Source organism: Fistularia commersonii, chromosome 9 (genome assembly GCF_037954325.1).
Source record: "Fistularia commersonii isolate RoL2024-O1a breed Wild chromosome 9, RoL_Fcom_v1.0, whole genome shotgun sequence".
NCBI lineage: Eukaryota > Metazoa > Chordata > Actinopteri > Syngnathiformes > Fistulariidae > Fistularia > Fistularia commersonii.
Window position 1 is genome coordinate 6942747 of NC_141292.1, and position 15059 is coordinate 6957805.

A 15059-nucleotide genomic window follows, 5' to 3' on the forward strand; every position below is an offset into this window, starting at 1 on the left:
TGAGGTATTGTTCACCGTACACTGCTGACATAATTTGGATGTCAAACAACAGTGATGGGCAGGGTGTCCAGCTGTCTTTTTCTAGAAAAGCTGCGCTTCACTTCTGAAACTTTGGTCAAATGCATTACCATGCTTGTCAGATACACCCATCCTGAAAACATAAATTACATGTCGTGTACTGGTGGTTGCAATACCCTGCCACAACTAGTTTCACCAAAGAGAGAAAAAAAGAGGAAAACACATAATTAAAGACTGGATAAGCTTTGTACTAGTCCTATTGGATCAACTGGTAAGTCTGTCTTAATTTCCTGTGTAATATGAAGTTTTCAAATATATTTGTGGCCTGAAGAACATGTAGCACTTGTTTACCTGACCCCTAAATGAAGTATATAGCTTTCCACAAGAAGCTGTAATGACTGCAAACCAGTTTTGCAAACTGAGCTAATGGTCAGAATGTAATATTTACCAACCAACATTTAGGTATCAAAGGGAGTGACACTCAGCACTCTGTTACAGAAACTTTTGTAACTCTTATGATAACATATTAATGCAACAACTCAGCCAAACAGCATGCTTAGAAAAGCTTGCTCTCCAGAGAGTTAACAGTTGGTTTAAGAGCTTAAATAATGTGACATGAAAAACAAATAACGAAAGAAAAGCAGAAGAGGGATAAGAAGAAGTTGCAATTGAGAGCGCACCAATGTCTGTATCATTTTTTTTTGGGCTTTGCCCAAAATACTATATATTATGGTATCATTATATTTTATTGAATTATATACACAGACGCAAGCACACACACACACACACACATACACACAAACACATGTATATACACACATACATAATTACATATAAATTTACATATATACATACACACACGTATACATACATATATACACATATATACATATACACACATAAATACAAACATATATGTACATACACACACACACACACACACACACACACATATATATATACAAAGATATATATATATATATAAACACAAATATGTACATATAAATATATGTACATATATGTTTTACTTCATACTCTATTGGAAAATTTGCAAAAACCTTCCTGTTACGGTTTTAAAAAAAAACTCAGTTTGTTTAATAAAGTTTGCTCAAATTTTCTTCAATTTCATCCAAAGGGATTCCCAAAAGCTAAAGTTCACATTGATATGAAAAGGTTTTATAATCTATATTTCCTCCACAGTAGAATTACATGTATGTAAACCATATGAATGAAGAGTTATTCAAAAAGTGGATAAAACTCACCAACACAAGTATCCAAAGATATAATGAAAAGCTTTTCAAAACATACTGTAATGCAAATGTTTGGTCAAACCAGAGAGGCCGGTTTCTATTTATACAAATAAAATATGGGCTTTTTCATTGGCAGCCTAGGTGGAAATCACATACTGTATATAAAACTTAGTAGAATATACAAATGATTAAATGAAATATACACCTCTGCCAAGCAGTTGGAAGCTCATGAGATCATAATCACATGAGAATTCTGTGAAACAAACCATCTGGTACATCAGGTAATTAGAAATTAAAAAAGAAGCCCTGGTGAGCTCATTTTCTTTGTGGTTTCTGGTTGTGTTTGCACTTGAATTGGCAAGTATTCAGTATATAGTTACATAGAATAAATAGTTCTTAAGGGCATCTGAATGCTAAAGGCCAGACACAGTAATCTGCTACTGTAATCTAAAGTTTTTTCAGCATGAGAAGTGGTTGCAGTTCTGACAACAACTTGCCAAGCCAGAGTTTTGAACTCTTTCTAATGAATGGATTTGTACATGTAGATGTAGCATTAGCCAAGTGTTTGTGTCAACAAACTGACATTTGACGCAAAAGAAACTCAATACTGATGTCAAGCCCTTAAGAGTACTAATGCCTTTGGCTACCTAGAGTTAATGATGAGTTAAAGGTTTTGCCAGTAGTACAAATCTATATGATCCTACATGTTCTACCAAACAAAAACATTCGAATACTACACTATAGACACCTTTGTGCATGTTGATTTCCTTTTATACATTTTATCTTTTATTATCCTTTTTAGTTTTCCTCTTTTTGCTAAAGTCCGTTGTTTTAACAACAACAAACCATGGATTAACAAGGACATCGAAGAGAGCCTTCATGGCTAAGGACCACCAGACCCTAAGGGCTGTCCAGAATTAGCTGAGGAGGAAACTGAAGGAGGCAAAACTCAACTATTAAGGAGAAAGTTGGGTCCAAGATGGAGCAGAGTAAAACAAAGGAGGTTTGGAGGGAGGTGAGGAAGATGACAGGCTATGGGATAACCATGCCTGGGGCCAAAGCTGGCCCTGATATTGCTATGGAGCCCAACCTTTTCTTGAATAGGTCTCTCTCTTTATATGTTATTATCTATCTTCATATTTATTTTACAATTAAATGTTTTGACATTAAAACTGTTATTCTGTAACAAAGGAATTTCCTCTATGGGGATCAATAAAGTTTATCTTATCTTAAATTGACTGTTGTCTTGCATTTTTAGAGTTACATTTTCCTGAAAAATGGGAAATAATGGTATTCCAAAAAAAGAATGCCTTTTTCTATCTTTAAAAAAAAAAAACAACAACTTTTTTTTTAAGACATGACATGTTTGCACAAGTCATTTAGAATACCTTTTAGGTGAGTAATTTGAAATTAAATGTAAGAGTTGGTTTTGGATTCTGAACCGAGAAATCCAGTCAGTTCTTCAGATATGAACGAAACTGTACTGGCAAATTATTATTATTTTTTAAGTCTATACTTGTATTCTATACTACTTTAAAACAACATTTGAGAGGAAATACAGTCCTCAATCATCATATAATTGCCTCTTGTGGAAGCCACTAAGCATGCATTATTTCGGGACCCCATCTTACGCCTGGGGAGAGGCATAAGATGGCACAGAGCACAGAGCAGATGTCATGGCTAGTTTCTGGCTGATGCTATCATTTGCTCGGCAAATGCTAAAATTGTTTAAACAGGAAATGGACCTGCGTTTATTTGTGCCTCTGTCGTTCTTAAAATGCTGTGCAGACAGGTGGGGTGTTGGCATATTTCAAAAAATAATTCGCCGAAAAACATTTTTTGTATTTGCCGACAAAAACTGGTTTAAAGTCAATGGTGTTGTGTTTTTCCACTGATTTAATAGATGCATTATTCAGACCGTATGATGCGCTGTGGAGAGCGCTTAGGAGGTGCAGTGTTTTATCAGCTGGGTTCTACCCTGTTCCTGATTAAATACCCGCTGGACCTCACAGGGAGAAAAGACAGACCCACACTCAGTGGGCTTGTAAGACTTGCCAGCAAGGAAATGTCCTGGTAAAAGACAATAAAGCAGAGTTTTACCCAACATGAACGTATCTAAACTGTCAGCGACCATAAGGAAACTCCCGCCAGAAAAGGCCCCTTTATAAAGGACATTTAGACTATTCCTGACAAGCATGAGATACATTGTTAGCTCTGCAGAAAGAAGCTAGTTCCTTCAACTTGCCTTATCCATCATTCTGCAAAGTGCCATTGTGCAGGTGCACCTGGGATTCAAAGTGGGAGGTTACACTCTGACTGCTGTAATTTATGTGACACCACCAGTGCTTACATTTTGTCTTTTCCTGCTGTTGCATGGCACCTGCATTTTGCAGTTTACACTGTTAAAGATGCTGAAGAGAGCAGACCTCATTATCTCAATAAAAAATGACAATTCAAAATCTCACAGCAATTTGCATAGGACTTTTTAATCATAATTTCACCAGTATGAATAGTTTGAATAACACTTTAAACCATGCACTATACATCATTTAATAAGGGTCTTTAGTCTTACTTAAGGGCAGATAAACAGGAAGATGTATTCATGCTGGGACTTGGGATAAATTCAATGTGACAATGAAGTCAAAAGCCTCTGAGGCAGCGACAGTAACACTGGTAGGCAGCTGGGAGTGGAGCCGTCTGCTCACCAGTCACCGTGCAAGACATACAGTGAGGCTCTCAACAGAGTCCCTCACAATCTCACACACATGCATGCACGCCCGCATACATGCACATGTCTCATCACCTTCATTACTGTAAACTGTGGCTCACCAAAACAGCACAAAGCTGTGACAAAACAGAAACAATATTGAAGAAGGTGTCTGAAAGGTTTTATCACCTGCACCTCTAACATCTTTGACCCTGAGTTTTATTTCACATAACCTTGGAGACGGCAAGCATCCACCTGCAGGTGATCTGTCACCACCTTAATCTGAGGACCCTAACATAAGTGCTTGCCGTGCTAGAATGAAATTGCTGTTGGTTTCGCTGAAGTAGACATGGACTGTTTTTTTCGTTGTCACCGACTGACTATCATTTTGTGCCTCCCACTAAGTACTGAGGTCTTTGAGCAGATTTTAATAACTTCTTTACAAGACCGTTGTTGCGTTCTGACTGCAGTGACTCTGACATGTAACTTGGGATATTGGAGTGTGAGTATCTGTAGATGTGCTATTACAACATGATTGCTACGCTGACTCATTGGACGTTAAATTACATGTTTTTCTTAATTGGCATATTTTACAAGTAGTGTGTAAAAGTTAAATTATGGTGAAAAACATGAACAGAAACACACTAAACATGTTTTGTAGAATGGAAACAAAGACCATTGATCTTTGACCTGTGACACTAATTATATTCAAGAATTAGTCCAAGTTGACATTTCCTTGTTATGCTCCACAGCTGCATTGTAGCTAGTATTCTTTGATTACACAATTTTGTGCAAAATACAACTAACAACTCCCCCAAATCCCATAATTTCTGTGAAGTCTATCATGTTGTGATAAACTTGGTAGTATTCAATCTTTAGCTTCTCACATCTTAGTTTCTGCATTTGTAATCATGTGGCAAATTTTAGCTGATTGCACTTTGTATGATGATGAGGGTGCCGATGCGAGTCACATTCATGATCAAAACAAGCATTGATTGGCTGGTTCGTGGCCTCACTGGCCTCTCATTCTGTTTGTGTGCTGTTGACGCACCATTGACTGAATAGTAAAATTTGTTTTCACTTTTTCACAATAAAATGAAGGTAAATTGTGTTCAAATAATAGATCAGCCTTTTGTAGATAACATCCCAAATAATGTTTAAAGGTTAAAATTGTATAGCATATCATCCTTAAATGTAACAAAACCTGTGTGGTTGTGCTGGCAAAATATCCATATCCATAACAGGCTCCTAAGTGCTAATCTAAATCCTTGCTGCTCTGCGGTGAGATCTATATCAGGGCCTCGGCAGTCCTTTAAACAGAAACATGAAACCATGATCGTACCTTGTGAATGATGGCTCTTATGAACTTGAATGTTTGTGTTCCAACAACTGGTGATTAATAATTTCTGCGCTCCTTTGCACAAGCCTCTCCTGAAGACAGTGCAACAAGAATAAAATGTTCATACAAGCAACCCTGTTACACTTCTCATATCTGTGAAAAAAAAACCAACTTAATTAAACTGCTGCATCAGAAAGAAAATAATGCTAAAATGTAAGTTTGGCATTACATGTTTATCCACCCTGGGGATATCTCTGAGGATCAACCTGGGCTTTATCATGCCATTAATTTTCCATTATCCTCTTACTGTCCTATTAAGCATTCATGGTGTCTTATCCCCCAAGGTATTGCCTTTAGAGGCAGAAACTGGAAAGGATTAACTTTGTAGGTTTATGTGAGTTTTATTTCCGTGTAAAACAAATCCACTTGTTAAAAACATCTGCTGAATTTTAACCTTCAAATTGCACATGAATCCATATTTCACATAAAATATTGTCACTTTATTTTTGGCTCAATCATTCCATTCGCAATCTGTGAACTGGCCAAACAGTAGGTTCTACACAGCCACATATCTAACAGCCTGTTCACAAATGTTATTGTTTTTTTTTCCCCAGTTGAGTCACTTAACTTTACTACAGTACTGAATATCTGGTGTAGCAAAAAATGTCAGCAAAATGTGGAGTATAACCTCTGACTTCAGCTCTTGAAGAAATAAGTACTCTGCCTCAGAGGGAAAGTAAGTCTGCAAAGAAAAAGGACACCTCTTGCAACCCACTCAAAAATGTAAAATGATGTGTGGGTCATGCAGCTTGAAAATAATATATATCATATCACTATAACATCATATCTATTTATCTATTATTATTGTCTTGCCTTTTCTTAGCTCATTATCTGGAACTCTGCAATCTTAAGTAGTTATAAGTCAGTCAATTCTCAAACAAAACAAGTCCGACCACTTTGAATGAAAACAATACTTTAATATGTTTTTCACCCTGCATTCAGCGACTGTATTACTGCAACGCTGCTTGCAAGTAACAGATTACTCGACATATAAAAAGGTAGCAGGTTCATTTAGAATCTAATCTGCAACAAGAAATGCTCTAATGTACCTAATGTACCACCTCTTATCAGATAATACTTTACAATACTTGCACAGACACATAATCTTTGAGATCAATGCATGGTTTTGGTTTTCCTTTTTGAACATTATACAGCATATGGTGCTAAGTGTGAACTGAATTGATCTCTCCTGTAACTGTTCTACATTCAAAATATTTCATATTATTGATGGCTGAACAGCTGCTGAAGCTGCAAAACAATTACACACCAAATCCCATGGTTCAGCCTAAATGTGTTGTGTCAGTGTTGCCAGTGGGTATGTGTCGTGCAAGTGTTGCACTATGTAGCAGTGACTTCTGTATTATCTGATGATGCATCCTTTATGTATATGCAAACACCTGTTTTGAATATATTCACTTAGCCAGAAGTTTTCAAAAGAGGCCAAAAGAGGTTAAGAAATAATAATCCACAAAAACATGTTAGCAAGAAATAGCCCTTAATATCTCACACTGAATTTATAAATTTGCTCAAGGTGGAATCTCGTAAAAAAAAAAAAAAAACATAAAAAATGCACGGTATGGATATGTGTGTTGTCTGATATATATTATATATATATCCAATATATATGTCCAGTCTGATTTATACCCAAAGTGGGTCTATCATTGGCATTGTCTTGACTCTCACTCAGCTGCATGTTGATTCCTGATCCTACACGTTCTCACAAACACACAGTGTCATTCCAGTGATGTTGACAGGAAGTGCGTGGTTCCTACTCAACACTAATCTCTCACACACACACACACACACACACACACACACACACACACACACACACACACACACACACACACACACACACACACACACACACACACACACACACACACACACACACACACACACACACACACACACACACACACAAACAGCAGCAATAAAAAAAAAAAACAACCTACAATGTGTCTCTGGTAGGAAATGCGATTGCTGCACGAAACCCGATGACTTCTGTCCCTCTATCAAGAAGTACAGGCTTAGCTCACAGTGGAAGGACACACACTCTTCAGACATACAATAATGACTAAAGAGCTTAGTAATCAACCGCAAAGACACATTTTGCCATGTCTTTACACAAGTGGCTTCAAACCACTAACTTTGGAGGATGAGGAGGCAGAGGATTTCTGTATCACTGTGAACGGAGCACTGACGGTGAGCCACACTGGTATTACACAGTGCTGGACCACACCCAGTACGTCATGACTCATCAGTCCCCCTCCTAGGTCCGTCCATGCCAACCGAAGGGGGGGGGGAGGGAGGTGGGATCATAAAGACAAGGAGGAGAAACAAAGGGAGCTAGAAACAGATGAGTGCACAGAGGGTGGGACTTACCAGCTCAACAGACCCATAGTGTTTCCTGCTGAAGTCTCCACGCCTGCAGCCCAAGTCCTCCGAGGCAGAGCTGGAAAACAAAAGCATGATCAGAAATAGGGCCATCCTCACTGTGTACATGAAGACATAAAAGGTGATGTCTGTCATACACAAGTTGCAGCATCTTCGCTCCATTCTTTTTATTTTACATCGTCTCGTTGTTCAGTGCCAAATCGTGTTCTTTCTACATCTCTTTCCTTGATTCTGCAAATATATCTTTCTTTCCCTGCCTCCAGACCGTGAGTGTGTCGCATTGGTCGGGCTGCCAGTGGCATGGTGAAAGTCTGGGAGCAGACCAATCCAGTTCTGATTGAGATACGGGTCCTGATTGAATTAAGCCACAGTGATAGATGGAGACTGGCTGGGAGAGCCGACTGCTGTTTAGACAGTCAAATGCATACACACAGGCGATGCAATTGAAAATATACAGGAAGACGTATAATGTACATGCAAAGATTAAATATGTCTCTGAAAGTGTTTATTAAAGAAAAGCTATAGCATCTAATGCTGTTTTTTTGCATGATTATAAAATTAAAACATTTTCAAAAATGTAAAATGCTTTTACCCTCCTTAGTCAGTAAAACTGAAACCTATTAAGCCAAATCATGACCAATATCTCTGTCAAAATGCTTTTAATAAAACCAGGTCAAAGCAGAATATGCCTCAGGACACAGCTTCTGGGAAAATGTCAATAAGGAGAAAGTTGAAGAAAAGCAAATCATCACGACAAAGAAACCGCATGACTCTTCACCCTGAGGCAGCTGACAGTAACCGCCTATCACCCCTCAACTTAAGTCACGATGATCATGTTACCATTGACACACTATTGACCCACCCGAAATCCAAAGAAGAAGCATTTCTTAGCAATAGGAAAGCACCCGATGAGTCTGACATGAATTTATTAACAGGTACAAGCTTTGAAATAATATGTCTAAACACAAGCACAATAGCAGCCCTAACTGAGCTTCCTTTTTACAGTGTTTGATTTACTTGGAACACTAAATGTCAAACATATCTAATTAAATCCAACAGGAAATGAGGCCATTGGCAAATCAAATGTGGCATTGTATGCCAAAGCAATTTCTGATGCTACGCGGGAAGACTGGCTACGATAAAACGTCAAAAAAAAAATAGAAAAGAAAGATCGGATGTGATGACATCCGTGGCTTGAATGTTCATCCTAAAAAACACACACATTATACTGTAAACCACTTTCATATAAAGCATCACAAAACCAGACCGACGGGTTCAGACTGACTTCACCACCAAAGACCCAGGGCCATGCTGACATCACACTACCCTCCTCGAAGGAAGCGTGCCAGCGTACTTCAGGTGCACAGGCATTCCTCAGGCACGACCTGCCATGCTTTTCCAATCCCAAGATGCCCCGCAGACTAATATCCCATGTTTTGCTTCTCTCAGACAGGACTCAAAATAAGCTTTTCTTGGAGGTCCTTCATTGGACATCATTTACTTTCACCAGGATTTTGGAAAACAAAAACAACACTTAATTCTGGTATAAATTATTTTCATTGGGTTGAGGTGATAACTTTTATTTTTATATACCTGCACGTATCTCTTCATTCTTCCTCAAATTATTGTAACCTGCTTTTAACTCCCTGCACTCCATCCCCCCACTCTTTTTCTACCTCCCCTTTTGTTCCCTGGTCAGGTTTCTCTTTAGAGGAGGTGAGGCTGGAGTAGATCCGTTTATACATGATGTATGTTGAACCTTAAAGGACGCATTTTAAAGTGCGTCTGTGCCACAGGATGTATCCATCAGCGTCTTTACTTACTCTCCTCTTCCGTGTTTGCTTCCTCGCCATACGTTAGTGTATATGCTCTGCTTATTCTCAACATATAAGACGACCGAGATTTACCCTTGACACATTTGCATTTTTTAACTTTTCAAAACCAAAGGCTTTCCTTGGTCCTATTTGCCCTTTTCAGCAAGGTGACGGGGGCTGTAAATGAGAGTGGGAAGATAAAGTGATACCACCCCTCCCACATTCTTCTGTAACCCTCAATGAGCAGCACTTTGTCTCAGAGTGATGCTCATCTTCATTTGTAAAGGGTGTAATTTGTTATGCATCTACTGCGATGTTTAAAGATACTCAGGGACACACATTTTAACACTGTGATAAGAGCTTGTGTGAAGATCTTGTGTCTTCTCTGAGAAGATTACTGCTTTCTACTTGCGGCTAGTTGGTTTGAATGAATGCATTCAAAATGCGGTCAATTACCAGACAGAAAAATACTATTTAAAAATCCCAAAACAAATCCGTACACAGTGGAGAGTCTATTGCTGCGAATGTGAGAATGCTTCCCTGCGCCCATGGTGACATGTCCATTGTCAAATTGCATTTTTTTTTTTTTTTTTTTGCTTTTAAGAGTATAGCCATGGTGATTTTTTTCTGACAAAACAGTCAAACTGTGTTGACACCTATTACAGATGTGTAATGAGCTTGGGGGTTTGAGTGCATCAAGTCTGATGAAGTACATGGACCTGGAACATGTACCTGTCAAATGTAGCTCCATGAGCACAATCATAATGGCATATTCAGAATGTCAGTTCAAGGATTAGAAATACAATTTTAGCCAGTTAGAAAACACCACGCTTGCATGGTGCTTCCATTTTCCCACTCATCAGGGAAAATATTCAAACTCAGAGAAGAAATGCACAAAAAAGGCTGATTTTACACACACTGTGTACATTGTTGTACAATGACTAATTAACTACTCTTTTACTCATTCATGAATTGTACACATAATCCTGCACACACAGTCAGAGGGGCCGGAGACCATCCCTGTTGGTTGGACCAACCAACAGGGATGGTCTCCGGCTAACCAATGTAACCAGTATATCGCTTATTCAATCCTTTAGACAATTTAAATGATTTCATGAACCTACTGGGCTTTTTGGATTGTGGGAAGAAACAGAACCCCAGAACCCTGTGAGCACCCACCAAGGCATGAGGAGAACACATAAACTCCACAAAGAAAGGCCCTGGTTTGCAAGTGAAACCGAACCAGAGTGCAAACCAGTGCATGAAACTAACACCCAACCGCTCACAAATGAAACAAAAACCTTCATTTGTGACAAAGCAACCGCATTTTTCTAGACACATTTTTCACATTTCATTTTGAAGATGTCTGCATCCCTATGTTTAACTTGAAATTCTAGATGAAATGTAAAACATTACTATTCCTCTTCAGAAAAGATGTTACTGTTTGCTTTAAGTTGTCTTACTTTCCTGTATTTTGACATAGATTTTAACACATTCAAATAAAATGCGGGGAAAACAACAGCACTATCCTACAGTGGCACTATGTTTGGACACCAAAAGTGTTTTCCCAAAGAGGTGAAAATGACTTTGAATCTCGGACATGACAGAAACAGCTCTGAAACATGAAGGTAAAGTAAAATTGATTATTTTTCATTGCTCATCTGCTTTCCCTGGTAATGGAGAATGGAAAAGGTAACAGATTGAGGCTTCTGTCACAGGATAATGGAGAGTTGCTACTTAGACGCTCCATACGGTGCAATGCCGTATAGACGGAAATACACCCCCACCCCACTGCAAACCTCATAGTCTAATTCAACGAGTCGCATACCATGACTCTCCAAACTCTCCTAAAATGAAAATCTCCTCTGGAACAAAACACCACAACAACAACACAATAATATTTTGAAGCAATGCCAAACAGAGAGGTTTCAAAGACATTTCTTAAACTTTGCAACCTAACCCACCTCAGCCATTTCTGAAAAATATAATAAAAAATTGAGAACTTAATATTTCAAAGAGGAGTGGCAGGCAGGTTCTCTTCAGTGCTGCACTGGATAAGTGATGCTTTTACATAGACTTGTAAATGTGTGGTTTGAATTTTGGACTTTTCATAAAACCTTAGCTGAGCTTAGCAAATGTTCAACCTGTTTGAGTTCATCAGGTGATGTCTAATAACATGTAATACCCTTAACTTGTCTAAGTACTATAACAGCCTGCGCCGCTCTGTCAGAGTCTGTGGATATTCTCAAGCAAATAGCCACAAAAGCAAGTGTCTGACTGACACAAAAGCCACAACATGACAACTAAATGACCATTTAATGGACATTTTAGGTGTCTTTGCAGCCCCCCCTTGCACTGTGGGCAGGGAATCTAAAGAGCATATGAATATGATCTCTCACTGGTCTATCACTGTGGGCCAAGCAGTTTAAGGCTGGATAAGAGCTGCAGCGGTGGCATTTCCATCCAATGGAGACTGGAAAAGAGCTACTGCACGGCAGTCGTGTCAGACTACATCTCAGCTCAGTTGTGCAGTCCCAGCCTGCCCTTAGTGTGGCCACATACTGTACTTTGCTGCCACGAGCCGCATCCACATCCACTCTACCTTGAAAAAAACAGCATGAATAATTCATGGTTTTCCTTGTGCATGCTTTAGTGTCCAGTAAAAGCCAGCTAAGTTATGATACCGAATACCTGCAGCTCTGTTTATGTTTTAGAAAAGTGCAGCTCCCCCCGAAAAATAAAGGTATTTTAAGAGCAATTGCAAGCTGGACACTTGTGGATTCTTTGTAAGCCACCCAATAGTAAATGGCAAACGATCAATAAATCGTGCATAAGTAGTTAGATGATGAAAAAAAGTACATAAATTAAAAAAAATAAATAAATAAGCGTATTCCCCTCCAACCCACCAGCTACAAAGATCGACGAGCGAGCATTAAAAACAAAAACACATTACGCACCACGCCAGAGCAGGTTTTGGAGCTCTGCGCTAAGAGCAGGGGGTCTGGATGAGATGTGCCACTGCTGCAGGACTATGACAGAACGACGCAACAGATGAGGCTGACAGCGAAAAGCGAGCTGATGTTTTGTTTCTGTTTTGTTGTTGTTTTTTTTTAACCGCTGATTGAAAGTCAACAGTTTGTTAGACGCTGGATCCACACTGTTCATGTCCCCATGCGATGTCAGTCCAGCGGACGAAGCGACGAGCCGGCGTCTCTCTCTCTATCTCCCTCCCTGCTGCTCCTTCCTTCCACTAGACGCGATGGAACGTCACTGCGGTGCCAAACTCCATCAACAGCTGATCGCAACGCGAGGATCTCCTTAGTTTTTGTTTCTTTTTTCTCGGGTTCTCTTTCTTTGCGCAAACGACCTCGGCTCAGTAATGAAGCTGGACGACCGCGCCACCGAGAGAGTCTCTCTCTCTCTCTCTCTCTCTCTCTCATCTCTCTCTCTCTCTCTCTCTCTCTCTCTCCTCTCTCTCTCTCTCTCTCTCTCTCTCTCCTCTCTCTCTCTCTCTCTCTCTCTCTCTCTCTCTCTCTCTCTCTCTCTCTCTCTCTCTCTCTCTCTCCTCTCTCTCTCTCTCTCTCTCTCTCTCTCTCTCTCTCTCTCTCTCTCTCTCTCTCTCTCTCTCTCTCTCTCTCTCTCTCTCTCTCTCTCTCTCTCTCTCTCTCATCCACTCACTCACTGTCTTTCTCTCACTCACATCAATTGTGCCTTTGAATTTCCCATTATTATTATTGCTTTTTCTTTCCCTTTTTGCCTACGGCAAACAAGAGGAGAGCTTTCAAGAGTTTCATCCATTTAGAAATCTTTATCTGAAAAGCAAAAAGCAGCAGTTACAACATGACAACATGGAGCTTCCCTCTCATTACGGAATTCTGAGGTGCAAAGTGATGTCAAAAACAGGGCAGGCCAAGGGCCAACCAGGGAATAACCACCAGAGGAAAAAAAAAAAAAAAAGGGGGAGAACACAAGTTCTCCTTGTAGTAATCCCTTCCCAGTTGTCTAAAAGCCATAAACAAATGACATGTTTTTGTGCCACTTTAAAGCACATTAATTAATTTTCTACACTGCTTATGCTGCACTCAGGGTCACAGGGGCGGTTCACCCCGGACCCATCAACAGTCGAACACAGGGTCATATATAGAAACAAACAACCATTCACTCTCTCCTTCACACGTTTGGACAATTCCCATGAACCTCCAGCATGTTTGTCGGACTGTAGGAGGAAACCGGAGAACCCACACAGACACTCTACACAGAAAGGCCCCTCCATGTCAGAATTAAACTAAGGAGTGTCTTACTGTGAAGGGCTAACCACCGCAGCCCTTAAAGTACATATCTGAAAATATAAAATGTTATAAATGACAACTGACATTTTTAAGTATTAATTATGTGTCCCATAAAATATGTTGCCGAAGTAAGATAATTATTGGAGTTGTATGCAAAAGTAACCAAAGGTAGATTTCATCCCCTTTAAGTAAAGAAATTCAAGTCCAGTTTTTAAATTTCAATTTTTTTTTTCATCATGACCTGGATGACTGAGAACCTCCACAGACATACCCGTTTGCTTTGGCTCCTTCAGATGATTTTGAGATGTTCTGTATGTGTTTACAGTAGCCAAAAACCAAATGCTGCAGTTCACGCAACTGACTTGACCTTCAACCAATCAGAGTGAAGAAGCGTTTAATCCAGCGACCAATCAAAGAAGGACTGTGCGACAGCGTCCAATCGGAGTGATGAACGTACTTAAACACGGAAATATGAATAATGAGTAAAAGTGTTGTCAGAAGTCTGCAAAGTTTTCACAGCGAAAGGTTTGTGTGTGACTGTTCCTCATATACAATTGAAAGAAAATGTCCAGGTCGTTTAACTGTTAACAAAAACACTCCGATGAATTCCTATTGCCATTTCAAGCGATCGTAGAGGACTGGAGTTCCTCTGGAGCTATTTGGCCAGTTTTCATATCAAACCACTTCTTTTGGTTGGCCCAGTTGGGTGAAACCGATGGAAATCAGACAGAATGAGAGAGTCAGGAAGGACCAGCAGACTGAAGTGAAACTGAAGATAGTCTGGTTGCCAGGATGTAGGTTAATCATGTATCAGCATGAATTCATGACCTAATAAGGAGAATATGAAGGCGATGGCTCTTTTATGCTCTTCAAAAACACACAGTCCACAGGACCCTTTCAAGACAAATTTATGTGAACACAAACAAACAAAAAAGGATAGTAAAATATTTTACATAATTTTTTTTAATGGGATAGAGATGTAAAGCCCTTAATATATGGCTCCTTAACACCCTAAAAATAAATGATAAACTATTTTTCTACCAGGACATGATGCAGACAGTAACATAAGAATCATTAATACATTTTATGATGGCTTTTATTTTATAAAGCATTAACACATGCACTAAGCTACATTTCCAAAACATTTTCAAAGTTAGATTTCTTCAAATATAATATGAGACAGAC

The 15059-nt window shown here is 39.3% G+C and overlaps 1 protein-coding gene across 9 annotated transcripts in view; it reads right to left on the bottom strand.

Moving 5' to 3' along the window:
- garnl3 (GTPase activating Rap/RanGAP domain like 3) overlaps window positions 1-15059 on the bottom strand; it is a 71947-nt gene that overhangs the window by 38383 nt on the left and 18505 nt on the right. For 7 of the 9 annotated variants that reach the window (XM_086152207.1, XM_086152214.1, XM_086152210.1 and 4 more), the window contains one exon: window positions 7760-7829. In XM_086152207.1, coding sequence (XP_086008333.1) covers window positions 7760-7829 — 70 coding nt within the window. Of the gene's footprint in view, window positions 1-7759; window positions 7830-7908; window positions 8003-12700; window positions 13002-15059 lie in introns of those variants that run through there. The other 2 variants (XM_086152211.1, XM_086152213.1) reach the window with 2 other exon arrangements.